The 16,448-nt window shown below is 38.4% G+C and overlaps 3 protein-coding genes across 3 annotated transcripts; all 3 read left to right on the plus strand.

Moving 5' to 3' along the window:
* Positions 1-2,199: 2,199 nt before the first annotated feature.
* LOC103320738 (WRKY family transcription factor) lies at positions 2,200-3,928 on the plus strand. Its single transcript, XM_089045778.1, is given in 4 exon segments — positions 2,200-2,710; positions 2,814-3,274; positions 3,374-3,461; positions 3,464-3,928. Coding segments are annotated over 4 exon segments (1,155 nt in total). The 5' UTR covers positions 2,200-2,337; the 3' UTR covers positions 3,697-3,928.
* A 2,186-nt stretch (positions 3,929-6,114) lies between these two features.
* CM2 (chorismate mutase 2) lies at positions 6,115-8,012 on the plus strand. The gene is made up of 5 exons (XM_008222456.2): positions 6,115-6,540; positions 6,730-6,816; positions 6,907-7,050; positions 7,335-7,427; positions 7,638-8,012. Exons 1-5 carry the CDS (start codon positions 6,331-6,333, stop codon positions 7,863-7,865), a joined length of 762 nt encoding a protein of 253 aa, XP_008220678.2. The 5' UTR covers positions 6,115-6,330; the 3' UTR covers positions 7,866-8,012.
* A 940-nt stretch (positions 8,013-8,952) lies between these two features.
* Positions 8,953-16,259, plus strand: LOC103320736 (DNA-directed RNA polymerases IV and V subunit 2-like). The gene is made up of 8 exons (XM_008222454.2): positions 8,953-9,190; positions 10,171-10,693; positions 10,893-11,105; positions 11,334-12,229; positions 12,335-12,626; positions 13,308-14,249; positions 14,540-14,811; positions 15,589-16,259. Exons 2-8 carry the CDS (start codon positions 10,208-10,210, stop codon positions 16,088-16,090), a joined length of 3,603 nt encoding a protein of 1,200 aa, XP_008220676.1. The 5' UTR covers positions 8,953-9,190; positions 10,171-10,207; the 3' UTR covers positions 16,091-16,259.
* Positions 16,260-16,448: the final 189 nt, after the last annotated feature.

A 16,448-nucleotide genomic window follows, 5' to 3' on the forward strand; every position in this document is an offset into this window, starting at 1 on the left:
ATATATTACAACTATTGTGAATAAATATTTGAATTTATTTAAAGAGTATAGCCGAGCGGCTATAATATAAAATATTTGAACACATTTAACGAGTATAGCCGCGCGGCTATACTATTTAAATGGAACCGGTACAGTTTTCAGATGCCAACATTGAAATTTTGGGTTATTGCCAAAATTGGATTGATTCTAAAGTTTGTCATGTCACAACACAGGAATTTTGTAGATGCTTATGGATGTATGATTGTGCTCGGATGGCCTCCTCATTGTCAACAAGCGGAAAAAAAAAAAAAAAAAAAAAAGGTTTTCAAATTCGAAGTTAGTTGGGCTAATCCGAGGATTGCAAAGAAATTATCAATACTAGTTGGGAGGTCTGTCAGGATGGTAGATGGATTAATTCCTGATCTTCTGATCTAGAGAACTATAAACAGAATCTCTTATAATGAGACTTGGTTATAAACCCTCAATACCTGTTTTTTCCACTTGATACTATTTAAAGAAGACAGATGAACCATTTCCTGCGCATTAAAAACCCTCAAGAGACCTGGTTAACCTCGAAAGGTATGATTCAAAATGAGTTTAAAATTTATTTTGCTGGCGTGTTATGAATTGTATCCACCCAGTATTGAATGATGATATGAATTGGATGTTGTGTTCCCCTTTTTCTGAGGAGGAAATCCATGATACCTCTACCCAATTAGGTTCCTTTAAGGCTTCTGGGCAAGATGGATTTCCAAGTATCTTCTATCATAAATTCTGGTCAACTTTAAAAGAAATCATTTGAGGGGGCTGTTGCTGAGTTTTATGAAGGTTATGATCATATGAGGGAGATCAACCGTACCCACATTGCTCTTATTCCCAATGTGCAGTCATCGGAGTGTACGGGGCAATTTAAACCGATTAGTCTATGCAACAACTCGTACAAGATCTTTAAAAAAATATATTGGCAAATTCTTCCCTACATCATCTCTGAGCAACAAAATGCGTTTATCACTAGAATGCAAATTCAAGATAACATCATCATAGCCCACGAGGTTTATCACTACTTGAAGCTTAAGAAAGAGGGGAAGAAGTTTGAAGTGGCTTTAAAGATAGATATGAACAAAGCCTCATATTGTGCCTAGACATGTAAGTGAACTTATTAATCTCCTCTCTGCTCCGTCCTTCGCTCGTGTTTTGGTCTCGGATGGTCTTCCAAGTCCACCTTGATTTGTAGGTCCTGTGATGAGAGAAAAATATTGTACTAGGCTTTGGAATTGACGGTAGTTTATTTTTCTCTGTTTTGGTTCTTATGTTTTTTGCCGATGTAGGTAGGTTCTCTGCATCTTTCTCGTTTGCACCAGTTATGTGTAAAATGACCTTTTTCCAACTGAGTTTTTATATAAATAATTTATAGTCCACAATACCCGTACCCGACCAGTTAGGAATTTAAATATTGTCCTTCCTCTCCTTGTCCTTACTGATAGAAATACGATACACAAATTAAATTAAGCCACCTAATCAAATAATTGATACAGAATACCAGAAATCAAATAATTGATGGACCACAGCACCACAGCACTACTTATTATTTTTTATATTATTGTTTGCGTTGTGTGTCGGCATGGTCCCCACGACCTTAGTAGTCTTCTAATGTTATAGATTTTCACATTATTCCATTTAAATATTTAAGCACAACACTTCAGGTCTAAAAATAAATGTTCTTAATCACTCGAGTTATATATTCCAGTTTCAAGTTGAAGCAATAACATTAAAAAAGAAAAAAGAAAAAAAGTTTAGCATGTTTTGTGGCATATATTAATAGTCAAATTGAAGATTTTATTTTATTGATTTAGAATTTAGTTGATGTAGCGTAACGGTAGATCGGCATATTTAGCAAAGTTTCATATTCCATGATGTGAATTTTGTACTTTCGGAATTGTTGTCAAATAAAGGAAGAATCATTTCATAAGTTTCCTCTAATTTTATTTTTTCCGTTCTAGGATGTTGATAAGTCCAAATTAATTTCTTCCGTAGTTGGCTTGGTGGCTTCCTTTGTTTAATCGTAATTCAAAATTCAAAATTTGTTTTTTTTTTCTTTCAAAAAGAGAAAATTCATCTTTCATCTTATGAAATGTGTGCGGGAATCATAAATTCCAAATTACAAAATTTTGGAACCAGCAAGTGTCAAGGAGCGAGATTGAAATTTTATAAACCCTATGGATACGTGCAGCCTCCTCCTGCCGCCACCCACCAGGCGCCATTGATGATCTTCCCTCCATTTTTATCCACAATTTAAATCTGAGTCTCTCTCTTATACTCTGTCACTGGCTCATCGCATTTAATTCCTATGAAGCTCTGATGGAGAAGAAAGACGATCGCTTCTTTAAAACCCTCATTCTCTCCCCTTTCCGTTACACCAAGACCCGCCACATCCGCATCGCCGATATTCTCGTTGATGAAGAAGAGGGATCCGAAACCGACGGCTACGATAGCGTCGGAGACTGCAATATGGATGGCATCGGAGACCTCCCGACGGACGACAGATTGATGGCTTTACAGTGCTCCACCCCGCGCCGTATTATTTCCCGATGGCTGTCGTCTCTGAGACGATCCAACAGAAGGCGAACCGACGTCGTACGGAGCCAGAAGATATTCAAAGAGGTCGCGAAAAGGGAAACCGGTGACGAGTCAACGCACGCCGCCTGTTCGACGCATGGATTGAAGCAGTCAGGTTAAAACAAAATTGAAATTCTCTAAATTATTGTTATTAATTTATTTTTACGTTTTGGTTTATATTAATTACTAAGTTGATCCTCTCCTTCTGATGAATCCAGGACAGTTTGTAAAAGATAACGGCTCATTCAATTTGGGCGTTGCGTGCGGTTTGATATATCTGATTGTCGCCAGTAAAAATGAGCTTACAAAGATGGTGGAGCTGCGGACACAGATGGAGCTGCTTCTTCAAAACGCAAAAGAGGGATTGCAAAGAAAGAACACGCCTTTTGACGCCAAACCGTTGGAGTTGAATGAGATGAATATTGCTTCTTCCACCACTGATTTCCATCAAGCTTCGAGCTCGAGCTCCGGTAGCCAGTTTTCGCTTCAATCTGGTGTTGTCCGTGATGTGTGCTCGGAATATATTAGAAATGAAGAAGGAGAAGGAGAGAGAGATGAATGCGTGGCAGGAATGGATCAACTTGAGGCGGAGCTTGAAGCCGAGTTAGAACGGTTGCAGCTCCAATTGGATTCGGAAAATGATTCATCCAATTTTGAATACCCTCAGCAGAGGCTAAAGGTAAACACTATTAGTTTTCAGACTGATTTAGTTTAATTATACTAATTGTTTTGATTAATTAATCTTCTGAAATTAATGTTTGAATGTTAAAAATGGCAGGCTTCTAGAGACTCTGCTCTTGTAATTGACTGTGATGAAGCAGAACCGCCGGATTATGCTGAAATGCCCTGTGACTATGGAGTTCCGGCACTGAACTTGAGAGGAGGTTGCATCAAGTGTTGGAAGCGAGACAGGAAGAACGGATAAAAGAACTTGAAGTTGCTTTAGAGTACACGAAGCGCAAGCTTCACGAGAAAGAAATAGAGGTTTCATGGTGGAAAGAAACTGCAACTGCAGCACTTGTATCACACCATGTTCCAGACCCTTCAGCGTCGATTGCTTCCCAGCACGATCCCGAAAGTACTTTTCACTCGTTTAGGTGAGCACCAAACTGTACAGTGGCTTTTGAGTTTTGAGAGATGATTTCTCCAAGTTACCACTCAATATGCATGCTTGTATTATAGGCTATACAAAACTACCAATTGGGTTCTGATTTTCTTGTATTGTTAAGTGTTATATACATGTTGTGTGCATCTTTATTCTCGTATGGATGATTTGCAGGTTGTGTAGATAAAAAATATTGTTGGATTAAAGCAAGCATATGATTATGGGTTTGATTTGGACCGCCAAAAGCAACCTTGCTTTTTTGTTTCTTTTGAGAGTTGTAACTATCCTAGTCTTTCAATTTTGGTGAAGTGTATGATTCCTAATCTTTTTGTTTATTTTTTATGATTGAACTTTCTGTTTTGATTCAGATTGAGAATGCATTATCATAATTCTGTCATTATAAATTAAAAAAAATGATAGAAACCGGTGTGATTGTTCTCTTCAGCCATCCAAATCATCTAATTAGAAGACTGATTAAGGGCTTAGATTTGATCAGTTGCACAAAGCCCAACTTTGGGCAACTGCGCGCCATGAAATGGTGATAATAAGAAGGGACTGATGGGCCTAACTGGAGTTGGGCTGCATAAATGTAACTTATATTTATGCGAACTTGGGTTCTAAAAGAAAGCAAACCTTAATAAGATAAAAACAAACAGCAAGCCACGAGGTGTGAGGATATCAGGACCGTCAAAAGTGGATATGATGTCGAACATCAGCATCCAAGGGGTGTGGTTGAATCCAGTCGGATATAGAAGCAATTATTAATGATTTTGTTGGCGCAAAATAAAACCGTAATTAGGATAGATGGTTGCAGAAGAAAAGCCAAGAAAGTTAAAACCACTTGGAATCCCAGGCGATGCTGGAGCCTCCGAGACGTACCCCCCAGCAAGCTGGTACCATTCGCAAGAATTGTCATCAAGGGCCGTCCATGCAAGGTCCTAATCCTCTCTCTAACCCACCACTTATTCCTTGTATTTAACTAAATTTTCTTTAATTGTTGTTTAGTTTTGGAATTTGATTTATTGTTATTTTAAATATATATATATCTCCTGGGTTCTAGAAACTTGCTCAGCCAGGTGAGGCCAAAAGATACTGTTCTGATAATGTCTGAAGTGTTCACTTGCCCTGAAAATTGCGTTTTTCGCCGATACATTTTCTTCGAACGCAATCCATCTTTGATTGTTAAACCAGTTTTTAACACATATGGTTTTGTGCTTCTTGTGTATCCGGCTTAAAGATGGGTTTGCAGAGGGTAAGGACCTCGTTGTGACAGTTATGGCATCCATGGGAGAAGACCAGATTTGTGCTCTCAAGGACATTCGGGTTCATGCCTCCTCTCTACTTGCTCTACATTAGTAACATCTGCCCTCCATTTTAGCAGTAGCTGCAGCCTGCAAGTCATGTAATTGGAAGTCGAGGACATCATGAGCCCGCATGATGTTGGGCTTTTGACACAATTAGAGTAGGAGTATGCCTAATGTTGTGTTTGTTTATTTATAACTAATTGATTTATTTTTATTTTTTCGGGTTTTGGGGTTGATGATAGTGGCAGTGGGAATCTGGGACTTCGGTGGGCATGCGTGCTAATTTTGTATTGAGAGGCGAGCTAAAAATACTTTCCCGTTACATTACTCCATTCTTTCTTTCTCCTTTTTATAAGTGACATGAGAAGAGAGATACAGAACTGGATGGAAACGGGAGTATGAAAGGTTCCTCCCATTTCTTCGTGGTTTTTATTTTTAGGCACACCCTCACAATAGTAGAGACACCAAACGTTTTCTTTTGGAAATATTTTTAAAAAAAACTATACACCAATTGATGCCATATACAATGCGACATGTTCTTTGTTTCACATCACAGATATTAGTTTCACATTGCAGAATCTTAGGTGCTGGAAGTAAATGGATATAAAATGAGACTTAGCATAAACAAACAAACATGTTTATTACACCCCATTTGTACCATTTGACATTTAAAAATGCTTGAGATTTTGCTCCACCAGAATAAAATAAAAATGAGATTTTTCTTCGGGTCTCTGTAATATTTTGTTTATTTATGGAGGAACAATAACGGAGGATTTTCCTCTAGAAGATTCTCCTCTTCATTTTTACCTCAAGACTTTTCGTCGACACTACTTTTGCAACGAAGTCCTCATTAGTAATTCAAGCCCGTGGACCATGTCTAACGGTCTATGACATATCCGACGGTTAAAATTAGGTGAACCGCGTGATCTGAGTGTGGGTCCCGTTTACCGTCTGCTGCGGAAAGCCGCCATACAATCACATCACGACACGTTATACTAGATTCTCACGCTGAGCTTACGGAAAGAAGCAGTAGACCCACGTTACCGTGTGAGCACCGAACGGGCCCACCCTCCCTCGTTTTGTTCTGTTTTTCTGGCCGTTAAAAAGCCCACCACAATCAGCTCCCTCTCACCAAGCAAGCAGTAAGCAAAGTTTCCAATTTCTGAAGGTTCATTTTTTTCGCTTTCTTTCTGGTATTTCTGACTTTCTGTTTGTTGACGAGAAAATCCCTGAGAAAATACAGAAGGGTACAACTTTATACATCACATCCCAATCCCAATCCCAAGTTGCTTTGCTTTTACTGGACAATTCTTTCAATTCATTAAAATGGCAGCTGCAGCAAACTCCAACAGTGATAATTTGACGCTTGACAAAGTGAGAGAGGCATTGATCAGACAAGAAGACACCATCATTTTCAGGCTGATACAGAGAGCCAACTTCCCCGTCAATTCTCCCACCTACGATGAAAAGTTTGCATCTTTTTCTGGTTCTCTGCTCCAATTCGTGGTTAAGGAAACAGAAGCCCTTCAATCCAAGGTCAATTACTGTTTCATTACAAATGGACAATCAATCATCTCTCTCTCCTCTCTCCCTTGGTTTCTTCATTTTCACGTGGAATGTTTGTCTGTTTCCTGTTTTGTCATTTGGAAAATCCAAGATGGGATGGATTGTCTTTGTGATTAACAATGTCTCTTAATCTACCTGTTTTATATGTTGCACTTGCAGGTTGGTAGGTATGAAAACCCTGAAGAACAACCCTTTTCCCCAGAAAACCTACCACCTTCATTGGTGCCGCCTCAGGCCAATCCACCAGTAATTAATTCTATATACCCAGAAAAGTTTAAGTTTTTCCTTTTAGATATTTTACTGGAAAATTGAAACTTTAATTTTTTTTCCTTATAGGTATTGCATCCTGCTGCAGCTTCCATAAACATGAACGAGAAGATATGGGATTTTTATTTCAACCGATTGCTTCCACTTTTTGCTGTCCCTGGTGATGATGGAAACTATGCATCAACTGCCTCTAGTGATCTTGACTGTTTACAGGTAAAGGTTAACCTTAATCATTTTTTTGTGTAAGACTATAATGTTAGTGGGGGGTAGTAGGTAGAGAGTTTATGCTATTAATATTTAATTTGTAAAGTGATGTTCATATGTTAATCATATATTTTAATTATATTAAGGTTTGTTTAGGAATGCATCTAGGAGGTGGAAGTACCAATAAGTGTTTCAAATTTTCAATTCAGATAAAGATCAAGTGATGCCATGAACAATGGCCTAAACTAATAATAATCATACTTGTCTGCACACTGATTGTCTTCCACATGCAGGCCATCTCTAGAAGGATTCATTATGGATACTATGTAGCTGAGGTTAAATTCAAGGATGCCCCTCAAGACTACGAGCCTGCGATTCGCGCTCAGGTATTTGCATCATAGAGTAATTAAACCTTATAGTAAAAGGGGTTAGTTGGTTTGTTGATTATAGTTTAACAAGTAGGGTATTGATCATCTTTTTATACAACATCATTTTCCCAAGTTTGTAATTCCATTAGAATGGAGTTTGTTTGAACAGAAAGTTAAATGTAATTAGGCTGACGCAGCAGTACTGTACTTGGTTGTTGATCTTTTCAGGACAGAGAGGGTCTTATGAAATTGTTGACCTTTGAGGCTGTAGAAGAAATGGTGAAGAAGAGAGTTGAGAAGAAGGCAGCGGTTTTCGGACAGGACGTGTGCCTGGTTGATAATGGAAATGGGAAATGCAAGGTTGATCCGTCTGTGGTTTCTCGGCTCTATGGAGAATGGATAATGCCCCTCACCAAGCTTGTTCAAGTCGAGTACCTCCTTCGCCGCCTAGACTAGATTCAAGTCTTCCTAAATTTTTTGTATTCCCAATTCATGTGATGATTTGAAGGTTCAGACTTGAATTGTCTATTGTTTAGAAGATCATTCAGCCTTGTTCTTGATGGCATGACCAGATAATAATACCAAAGTTCTTGATGTTCTTGTGTGTTTGGAGAGGCCAATTTACAACTTACTGAATTCTAGTGGGAATCTCAATCGACCTGCAGATAACAATATCACATCAATTAATAAAAAAGACTATGACAATGCATGCCTACACAAAATTAGGACTGAGTTATGCTAGCATAAGTGGAGTGGACATTCACGTGATGACTGATTACGTATCAATGATCCACAATCACCCACGCTTGTGTAGGGTAGGAACTGATGTTAGCATTGCTCTTTGAATAAATACGGGTTTGTCTAGGCATTGACTAGGGTACGCAACCAGAGACATGATGCAACCAGGAGTAGTGATGAAGCCACTTTCTTTTATAAACAAAGAGAGATTATTGTTTTGATGACTTTTTCTTCCTTACTACAACTGGTAATTTTCAAACCTTAATGTATATTTTAAGTGCTAAACCCAATTTTTTTTAATTTTTCTGTTAGACAAGTGCTAACCAGGTAAACTTATACATCTATAAAGAATAAGCAAAATGGGAGTGAGACTCCCCTACAAAATACCACTCAAGTAAGACTAAAAGTAAGGAGTTAGAGGGGAAATTAAGGAGGGACTATCCTCTATCCGGATAGATATGTCCCTATGAGCGACTGTGCCGATCTTTATATGTTTTGGCCATGTCTGTTCCGCTCTAAAGTGGAAGGTTTAGATCTTTCAATACATTCGCATCACTTAATTTTCCAAACACAAAAAAGGGGAAAGGGTCATTCTAAATCTGTCCAAAAGGACTCTCTGAAACAAACTGTTTTAATATAAGTATTTTCTTATACGAAAATTATTTATGAGGTCAGCTATAGCCTATCAGACCATGGTCAACGACCCAACAATTGGGTCGGGTCAAGGTGGCCCATTTCATATGGGCTGTTTTCATTAGCCCAAAATAAGGATGAAGTTGGTTTCTTATTGCTCGCAGCTGAGAAACGTTACAATCCAAAAAATGGTCTCCTCCTGCTCATACGAGGACAGCACAACAGAGGGGGAGAGAGAGAGAGCAGAGACCCATTTTCTTGCTCAACGCAGTGAGAGTGAGTGAGAGAGCGAAGAAAATCCGAGAATCTCGCATGCATTGTTTGTAAACCATAATAATCGGAGCGTTCATCGCCAACATTTTTACAGTCAGGGGTTTAGGGTTCTACAACACACTCTGATCAAGCTCACTGTATGTACTTATCTATCTCTCTATTTATACATTTTCTTCTCTCCATGTGTTTCTGTTAAGAGTAAAGTTTCTTAATGATAAATTTTGATCTTTCCTTTTTAATTTTTTGTAAAATAACTTCCGGAGGTATTCTCTTTCTTAATTTATTTGTTTAGCTTGGGGTTTTAGCATGGATGAGATAATTTTAAATTTTTTTTTCTGACTTGTCTTTGAAATAGGTGCTTGGTAAAGTTGTTAAACAAAGTATTGCTTTCCCTTCTCCAGTGTCGTGGAAAAGGCAAAGAGTAGTGCAAAGCAAACCGAAAATCCCTAATAATGTTCTTGTTTTTCTTCATAATGTACTTTGTTTAACATAAACAAATTTTATAAGATAGGAGGAGGCCGTAGCATTTGTTTTGCATGGATAAGTTGCTGCAGATGGGTTTATGGGTTTTATGGGAATATATATTCCAGAATGAATGAGAGTTGAGTTTGAATACTGAAGTATTTAAACAAGGTGTAAATGAATATGCACGTTTAACATTGTTGGTGGTGTTTTTCCAACTTCAAGTGGGAAATGCCACTAAGTAACATAATGACTCGTATGGAAAGTATGACATGTATAAGATGCACTGTTATACATATTTCTTTTTCTTTCTTTTTTGAAATAAATTTGGTAACCGGTAAGTACATAATTAATATATGCAGAACTGGAATATACGATTCAATGTTTTTGAACAACAAAATTGGATAGTAGAAGAAGATAGCTCATATCTCACATGTATGTGTTAAGGTTCACATTTAGAGTTTTAGAAGTTAGGTTTTATGTGGGGTCTTCAAAAAGTTGTTTTTCCTTCCTTTTCTATGTTGTTTTTGCTATATTCTTATTGAAATAAGTGCTAATGTTGTTTGGGTTCAAGAGATTTGAACTTCATTCTTATTTTCTTTTCCAATTGGTTTCATAACTGGATTGCTAATTTGATATTATATATGTTGTTCAGCTTCTTTTCCTTCACTCTCTTAAAAGACTTGAATCCAATGGGGGCGTCATCGGATGCCAAGGGAGATATTGGTATGAGCAGCAAGGGAGAAAGCTTTTCAGATATAGCTGACATGGATATTGATGATAATGGATATGATGATGATTACGATTATTCGACTAGCATACATGACCTGGGGGAAGGGTTTCTGAAGATTTTTTGTAAGGAAGCTGCAATAGCTTTCTTCAACGAGTATGGCCTCATTAGTCATCAAATCAACTCATACAATGACTTCATAAAAAATGGTATACAAAGGGTCTTTGATTCTTTTGGTGAGATTATAGTTGAGCCTGGGTATGACCCATCAAAGAAGGGAGAGAGTGAGTGGCGATATGCTTCTGTGAAGTTTGGCAAGGTTACCCTTGGTATGCCAAGCTTTTGGGGTGGTTCAGATGATGAAAAGGAGTATAAAATGTTACCTAGGCATGCTCGGCTTCAAAACATGTCATACGCATCCAAGATGAAAGTGAACATTACTGTTGAGGTAAATGAATTTGATAACTATTTCAGTAAAATGCATGAAATTTTACTTGACCTTATCTGGAATCTGGTTAGGTTGTTAGTGTTAAATTAGTGCAGTTTCTATGTTGACAGCCAAGTTTGAAACAATGATCTGAAAATATTTCTTTTTATTTCCCAACTTCATAACATCTACTAATGTATGGTTATTTGTAATCTGCCAGGTATATACTCAAAAGCTTGTGAGTAGTGATAAGTTTAAGACTGGAAAAGCACAGTATCTTGATAAGCAAATTCTGAGTACAGACACCAGAGACATTATAATTGGTAGTGTCCCTGTGATGGTGAAGTCTGACTTGTGTTGGATGAAGGACTTCGAGAAAGGAGACTGTGATTTTGACCATGGAGGCTATTTCATAATCAAGGGTGCAGAGAAGGTGAGCCCAAAACTTACTTTAATTCCTGTTATGCAGATAATTCATTATTTATGATGGGAAATGTATGTTTCAGATGATTTGTTTAAAATGTCAGTTTATTACTTTCCTAGTTTTCTGTTTGTTCTTTGTTATTTGGTGCCTTTAAAATGTTCAAGTGGACTCTGCTATGCAATGTATTATATCTAGTTAAACACAGTTATAGTGACATCTGTGCAATGTATAATGCAGACATTTATTGCACAAGAACAGAGCTGTCTGAAGAGACTTCTTATCACAAATAATCAGGGATTGACAGTAGCATACAGGTCAGAGGTTAAGAGGCATAGGCTAATAATTAGGCTAGTCGGGATTTCCAAATTAGAAAACATTGAAGGAGTAGAGAAAGTCCTTACTGTTTACTTCATGTCGACGGAAATCCCTGTGTGGATATGGTTTTTTGCCCTTGGTGTTTCATCAGACAGAGAGGTGATGAATCTGATTGATTATGACAGTGAAGATGCCAGCATCTCGAACATACTCTTTGCCTCTATTCGCGATGCAGATAAATTAAATGATAAAGTAGATGGGGGGTTCCGTAGGGGGAAGAATGCCCTCAAATATGTGGATGAGGTGATAAGGAAAACTGCATTTCCTCCTGGGGAAAGTATGGAAGAATGCATTAGCCTGTATCTGTTCCCCAATCTGAAAGGCCTAAAGCAAAAGGCTCGCTTTCTTGGGTATATGGTAAAGTCTCTATTACAGGCCTATGCTGGCCGCAGGAAATGTGACAATAGGGATGACTTTAGGAACAAGAGGTTGGACTTGGCTGGTGAGCTTCTAGAGCGAGAGCTCAAGGCACATATTGGACATGCACGGAGGCGCATGGCAAAGGCCTTGCAGAGAGACCTTTATGGTGATCGTGCTGTGCGGCCGATAGAGCACTATCTAGATGCTTCTATAGTGACTAATGGTATTTCTAGAGCATTCTCAACTGGAGCGTGGTGTCATCCCTTCAAGAGGATGGAGAGGATGTCTGGTGTAGTTGCAACAGTTGGGCGAGCAAATCCGCTGCAGACAATGGTGGATATGAGGAAGACAAGGCAGCAGGTTCAATATACAGGGAAGGTTGGAGATGCCAGATACCCGTGAGTAACTTTCAACTTATTTCAACTGGTTTTACTATTTTTGTTTTTGTTCTGGAGATATTTTGGAAAATTGTAATTGTGGCTAATAGAACCTTCTGGATGCAGGCATCCTTCTCACTGGGGTAAGGTTTGCTTTCTCTCAACCCCGGATGGTGAGAATTGTGGACTTGTAAAAAATTTGGCTACCACTGGACTAGTTAGTACAAATGTACTGGAATCTCTGATACCCCAATTATTAACATGTGGCATGGAGAAATTGGTGGATGATACTTTTACATCACTGCGTGGGAAGGATAAAGTTTTTCTGAATGGAGACTGGGTTGGAGTTTGTGAAGATTCCCTCTCATTTGTTTTGGAACTAAGGAGGATGCGTCGCAGGAAAAAGTTGCCACATCAGGTTTTCTCTTGTTCAATCGCATTGATAAGTTTCAAATTTCAAATTGCTTTGGTTTTGCTATAATGCCCGTAAGTTCTTTGTGCTTCAGTTTAGGCAGGCAAATTGAATTACGATGTATAAAGATGACTTTCTGTGGATAGTCTTATACCACAGCATTAGGAGCATTGTTTATGAAACTATTTCGTATTTTAGTATAACCTATTTCTGTTACTTCATCTCTTCAATTACAAGGGTATACATCATGAATTATATGATTTGGTTCCCAAGAAGCTAGCCAGTGCTGGATGCATCGTGAATTATAATTCCTGTTAAAAGAAACTTCTGTCTTTTAACTAGGGATTATAATTTTGCTGTTTATTCGCTTATTAGTAGTTAGAGTAAATTTATTCACCTGCTATTTATACCATGATTTATCTTTAGTAGTTAGCAGGTAGCATTTATTTATGGTGGATATCTCAGTTTTTAGAGTAAATTTATTCACCTGCAATTCATAATGATTTTTCTTTACTAATAAGCAAGTAGCATGTATATATGATGGATAATTCAGTTATTATGACCAATTTAGTTCATCTGCTATTTACACAATGATTTTCTTTACGAATAAGCAATTAGCATGCATTTATGATAGATACCTCAGTTATTATAATAGAGTATCTAATACTGGTGACAATTTTGTCTCAGGTCGAAATCAAGAGAGATGTACACCAAGGAGAAGTACGCATATTTTCTGATGCTGGAAGGATCCTACGCCCTCTCTTGGTAGTTGAGAATTTGAACAAGGTTAAATCATCCAAAGGGGGGAAAAGTTCCTTCCAATATTTCCTTGACAATGGAATAATCGAGCTCATTGGAGCAGAAGAAGAAGAAGACTGCTCTACTGCGTGGGGTATTAAGTATCTTTTCATGGAAGACAAGGGAAAATCAGCCGCGAAGTTCACACACTGTGAACTTGACATGTCATTTTTATTAGGTTTAAGCTGTGGCATTATCCCATATGCAAATCACGACCACGCACGGAGGGTCCTATACCAAGCCCAGAAGCACTCTCAACAAGCTATTGGTTTTTCTACCACCAATCCTAACCTCAGAGTGGATACTCTGTCTCACCAACTGCACTACCCCCAGAGGCCACTCTTCCAGACAATGACATCTGATTGTCTTGGAAAACCAGGACGCCATAACAGAATTGTTCCAAAGCCTGAATACTATAATGGCCAGAACGCTATTGTGGCAGTCAATGTCCACTTAGGATTTAACCAAGAGGATAGCATAGTAATGAACCGGGCATCATTGGAACGTGGTATGTTCCGATCTGAACACATAAGAAGTTACAAGGCTGAGGTTGACAACAAGGAGTCTCTGGACAAAAGGCGGAAGCCTGATGATTGTGTCAATTTTGGAAAGATGCAAAGTAAATTTGGACGTGTTGACAGCCTCGATGATGATGGTTTTCCATATGTTGGTGCAAATTTGCAGAGTGGTGATATTATAATTGGGAGGTGCAGTGAATCAGGAGCTGATCATAGCATCAAACTGAAGCACACTGAAAGGGGAATGGTTCAGAAAGTTCTACTTTCTTCTAATGATGATGGAAAGAATTTTGCTGTTGTGTCTCTAAGACAGGTATGTATGTCATAACTTAATTTAATGAAAGCATGGACATCTATTTGGATGCTTGCACATGCACAAATGTAGATGCATGTCCAACTACATATTTTGGTTCACACTAAGATGGTTTGCGAGAATATGTAGGATCTGTATACAATGGAAGATGGCAGCATGTGCCTGTAATCTGCTGCAAGTAAATCTGCCATTGAAATTATAGTTCTAAGGGCCTGCCTATTGCTTTTACTAAGTTCACTTTAAAAAAGCTGAATTCCATTCACTAATTCCCTGTGTAATTAATTGAATAGGTTCGTTCTCCATGCCTTGGAGACAAGTTCTCAAGCATGCATGGACAAAAAGGCGTCCTGGGGTTTCTGGAGTCCCAAGAGAACTTCCCTTTCACAATACAGGGGGTGGTTCCAGATATTGTAATTAATCCACATGCATTTCCTTCACGACAAACTCCTGGTCAACTCCTAGAGGCTGCTTTGGGGAAGGGAATTGCCTGTGGTGGCTCAAAGAGATATGCAACGCCTTTCTCTACGCTCTCTGTTGATGACATCACAGACCAACTGCATAGGTAACTCAGTCATTCTAATTCATGACTTGTATACTTCAACTGCACCTTAAAATAGTCCACTTTAATTTCACATTTCACACTTTTATGGGAGCCTGAACTATTGTTGAACACTGACATTCGTCCAACTTCACCCTGACATCATTTTACTTCTCAGACTCTCAGCCATGGCTGTTTCTTTTGGAATGTCTCTCTATGGACATGCAATGGGTTAATATGGGGCTTTCCTCAATTTTAATGATGAAAAGTGTTATTGTATAATTAACAACCATATGAAATTTTTGACTATGTGACTGTAATGTTCCTGAGGTGCATTAAAGGCGAGTAAGTTACTTGGAGTTAAAGTTTGTTGAGTTGAGTTGAGTTGAGTTGCATACCCGGTTCTGTGGTTAGACATTTGCTTCTTGTGTCCATAGAAAATAGTGCCGAGTCTCCATGCATGGTTTGTCTGAATTTTTATATTGTATGTTTGTTGCTATACAAAAGAAGTTTTCTCCACTGTGTTGTCTTGAGTATATGCCATGAGACCTTGCATAACTTCACTGCCTAAAACTTATTGTGGTGTATTTGCTTTTACGTTGCTAAGTACAATAATGTTGGCCCTTCATTTTCAGTTATCGGTTGCTTTTCAAGTTAAATGTTGTTGGTTGGTAAATTGCATGAAAAAATTCAAGCAGAATTTACTTGCCCAAATTGTTCTTGTGTTTAAGAAAATTTTGTTTTTGATTTTCTCCCTTGAATGGAATAACGTTATTTATGTATTTTAAATATCTATGTCAGCGCTGGATTTTCAAGATGGGGAAATGAGAGAGTATACAATGGTGCAACTGGTGCAATGGTTCGTTCCCTGATATTTATGGGCCCAACATTTTACCAGCGCTTGATTCACATGTCTGAAGATAAAGTTAAGTTTCGGAACACTGGGCCAGTCCATCCTTTGACCCGACAGCCAGTGGCAGATCGGAAGCGATTTGGTGGGATCAAGTTTGGTGAGATGGAACGTGACTGCCTTATAGCCCATGGAGCTTCAGCAAATTTACATGAACGCCTCTTCACTCTTAGTGACTCCTCCCAAATGCATGTTTGCCAGAAATGCAAAAATGTGGCTTATGTGATCCTACGAACAGTCGCTGGTGGCCGTAAGATCAGGGGTCCTCATTGCCGGATTTGCGACTCTGCTGATGACCTTGTTCGGGTTAATGTACCATATGGAGCGAAGCTATTGTGCCAGGAGCTTTTCAGCATGGGCATAAGCTTAAAGTTCGAGACCCGGTTTTGTTGAGTGAATGAATAGTTGTGGAGTGAACACCTGCTTTTAGACTGATGAATATTTCAGCTAGTACACATCAGTTTTTGTATATTTTGGTTCCAGATGTTATCAGGACACCTAGTTGTATATTTAAAGAATCTCTTAAAAAACAATTCTCTCTTTAAAGAATCAGTATTCGAAATGCGACCCCTCTAAACACTACTGAAAACAGAAACGACCTTTTCTTTTAGAGGTAGGTGCGGTCTACTTTGGGCTTGTGCTCTTATTTTTCTTTTATATCCTTACATAATTTGACCCATGACATGTTCATTACAAAGTTTTGTATGTTTTACTTGATGAAATTGTAGGTTTGAATGTGATAAATATATCT

This window comes from Prunus mume, linkage group LG2, assembly GCF_029339155.1.
Source record: "Prunus mume cultivar Tortuosa linkage group LG2, ASM2933915v1, whole genome shotgun sequence".
NCBI lineage: Eukaryota > Viridiplantae > Streptophyta > Magnoliopsida > Rosales > Rosaceae > Prunus > Prunus mume.

Excerpts from the sequence above, each read along its gene's own strand:
- CM2 (XM_008222456.2), top strand. The coding sequence starts at position 6,331 with ATGGCAGCTGCAGCAAACTCCAACAGTGATAATTTGACGCTTGACAAA. Across the intron at positions 6,817-6,906 it reads CGCCTCAGGCCAATCCACCA|GTATTGCATCCTGCTGCAGC; the intron begins GTAATTAATTCT and ends TTTTCCTTATAG. Across the intron at positions 7,051-7,334 it reads GTGATCTTGACTGTTTACAG|GCCATCTCTAGAAGGATTCA; the intron begins GTAAAGGTTAAC and ends TTCCACATGCAG.
- LOC103320736 (XM_008222454.2), top strand. The coding sequence starts at position 10,208 with ATGGGGGCGTCATCGGATGCCAAGGGAGATATTGGTATGAGCAGCAAG. Across the intron at positions 11,106-11,333 it reads TAATCAAGGGTGCAGAGAAG|ACATTTATTGCACAAGAACA; the intron begins GTGAGCCCAAAA and ends TGTATAATGCAG. Across the intron at positions 14,812-15,588 it reads ATCACAGACCAACTGCATAG|CGCTGGATTTTCAAGATGGG; the intron begins GTAACTCAGTCA and ends TATCTATGTCAG.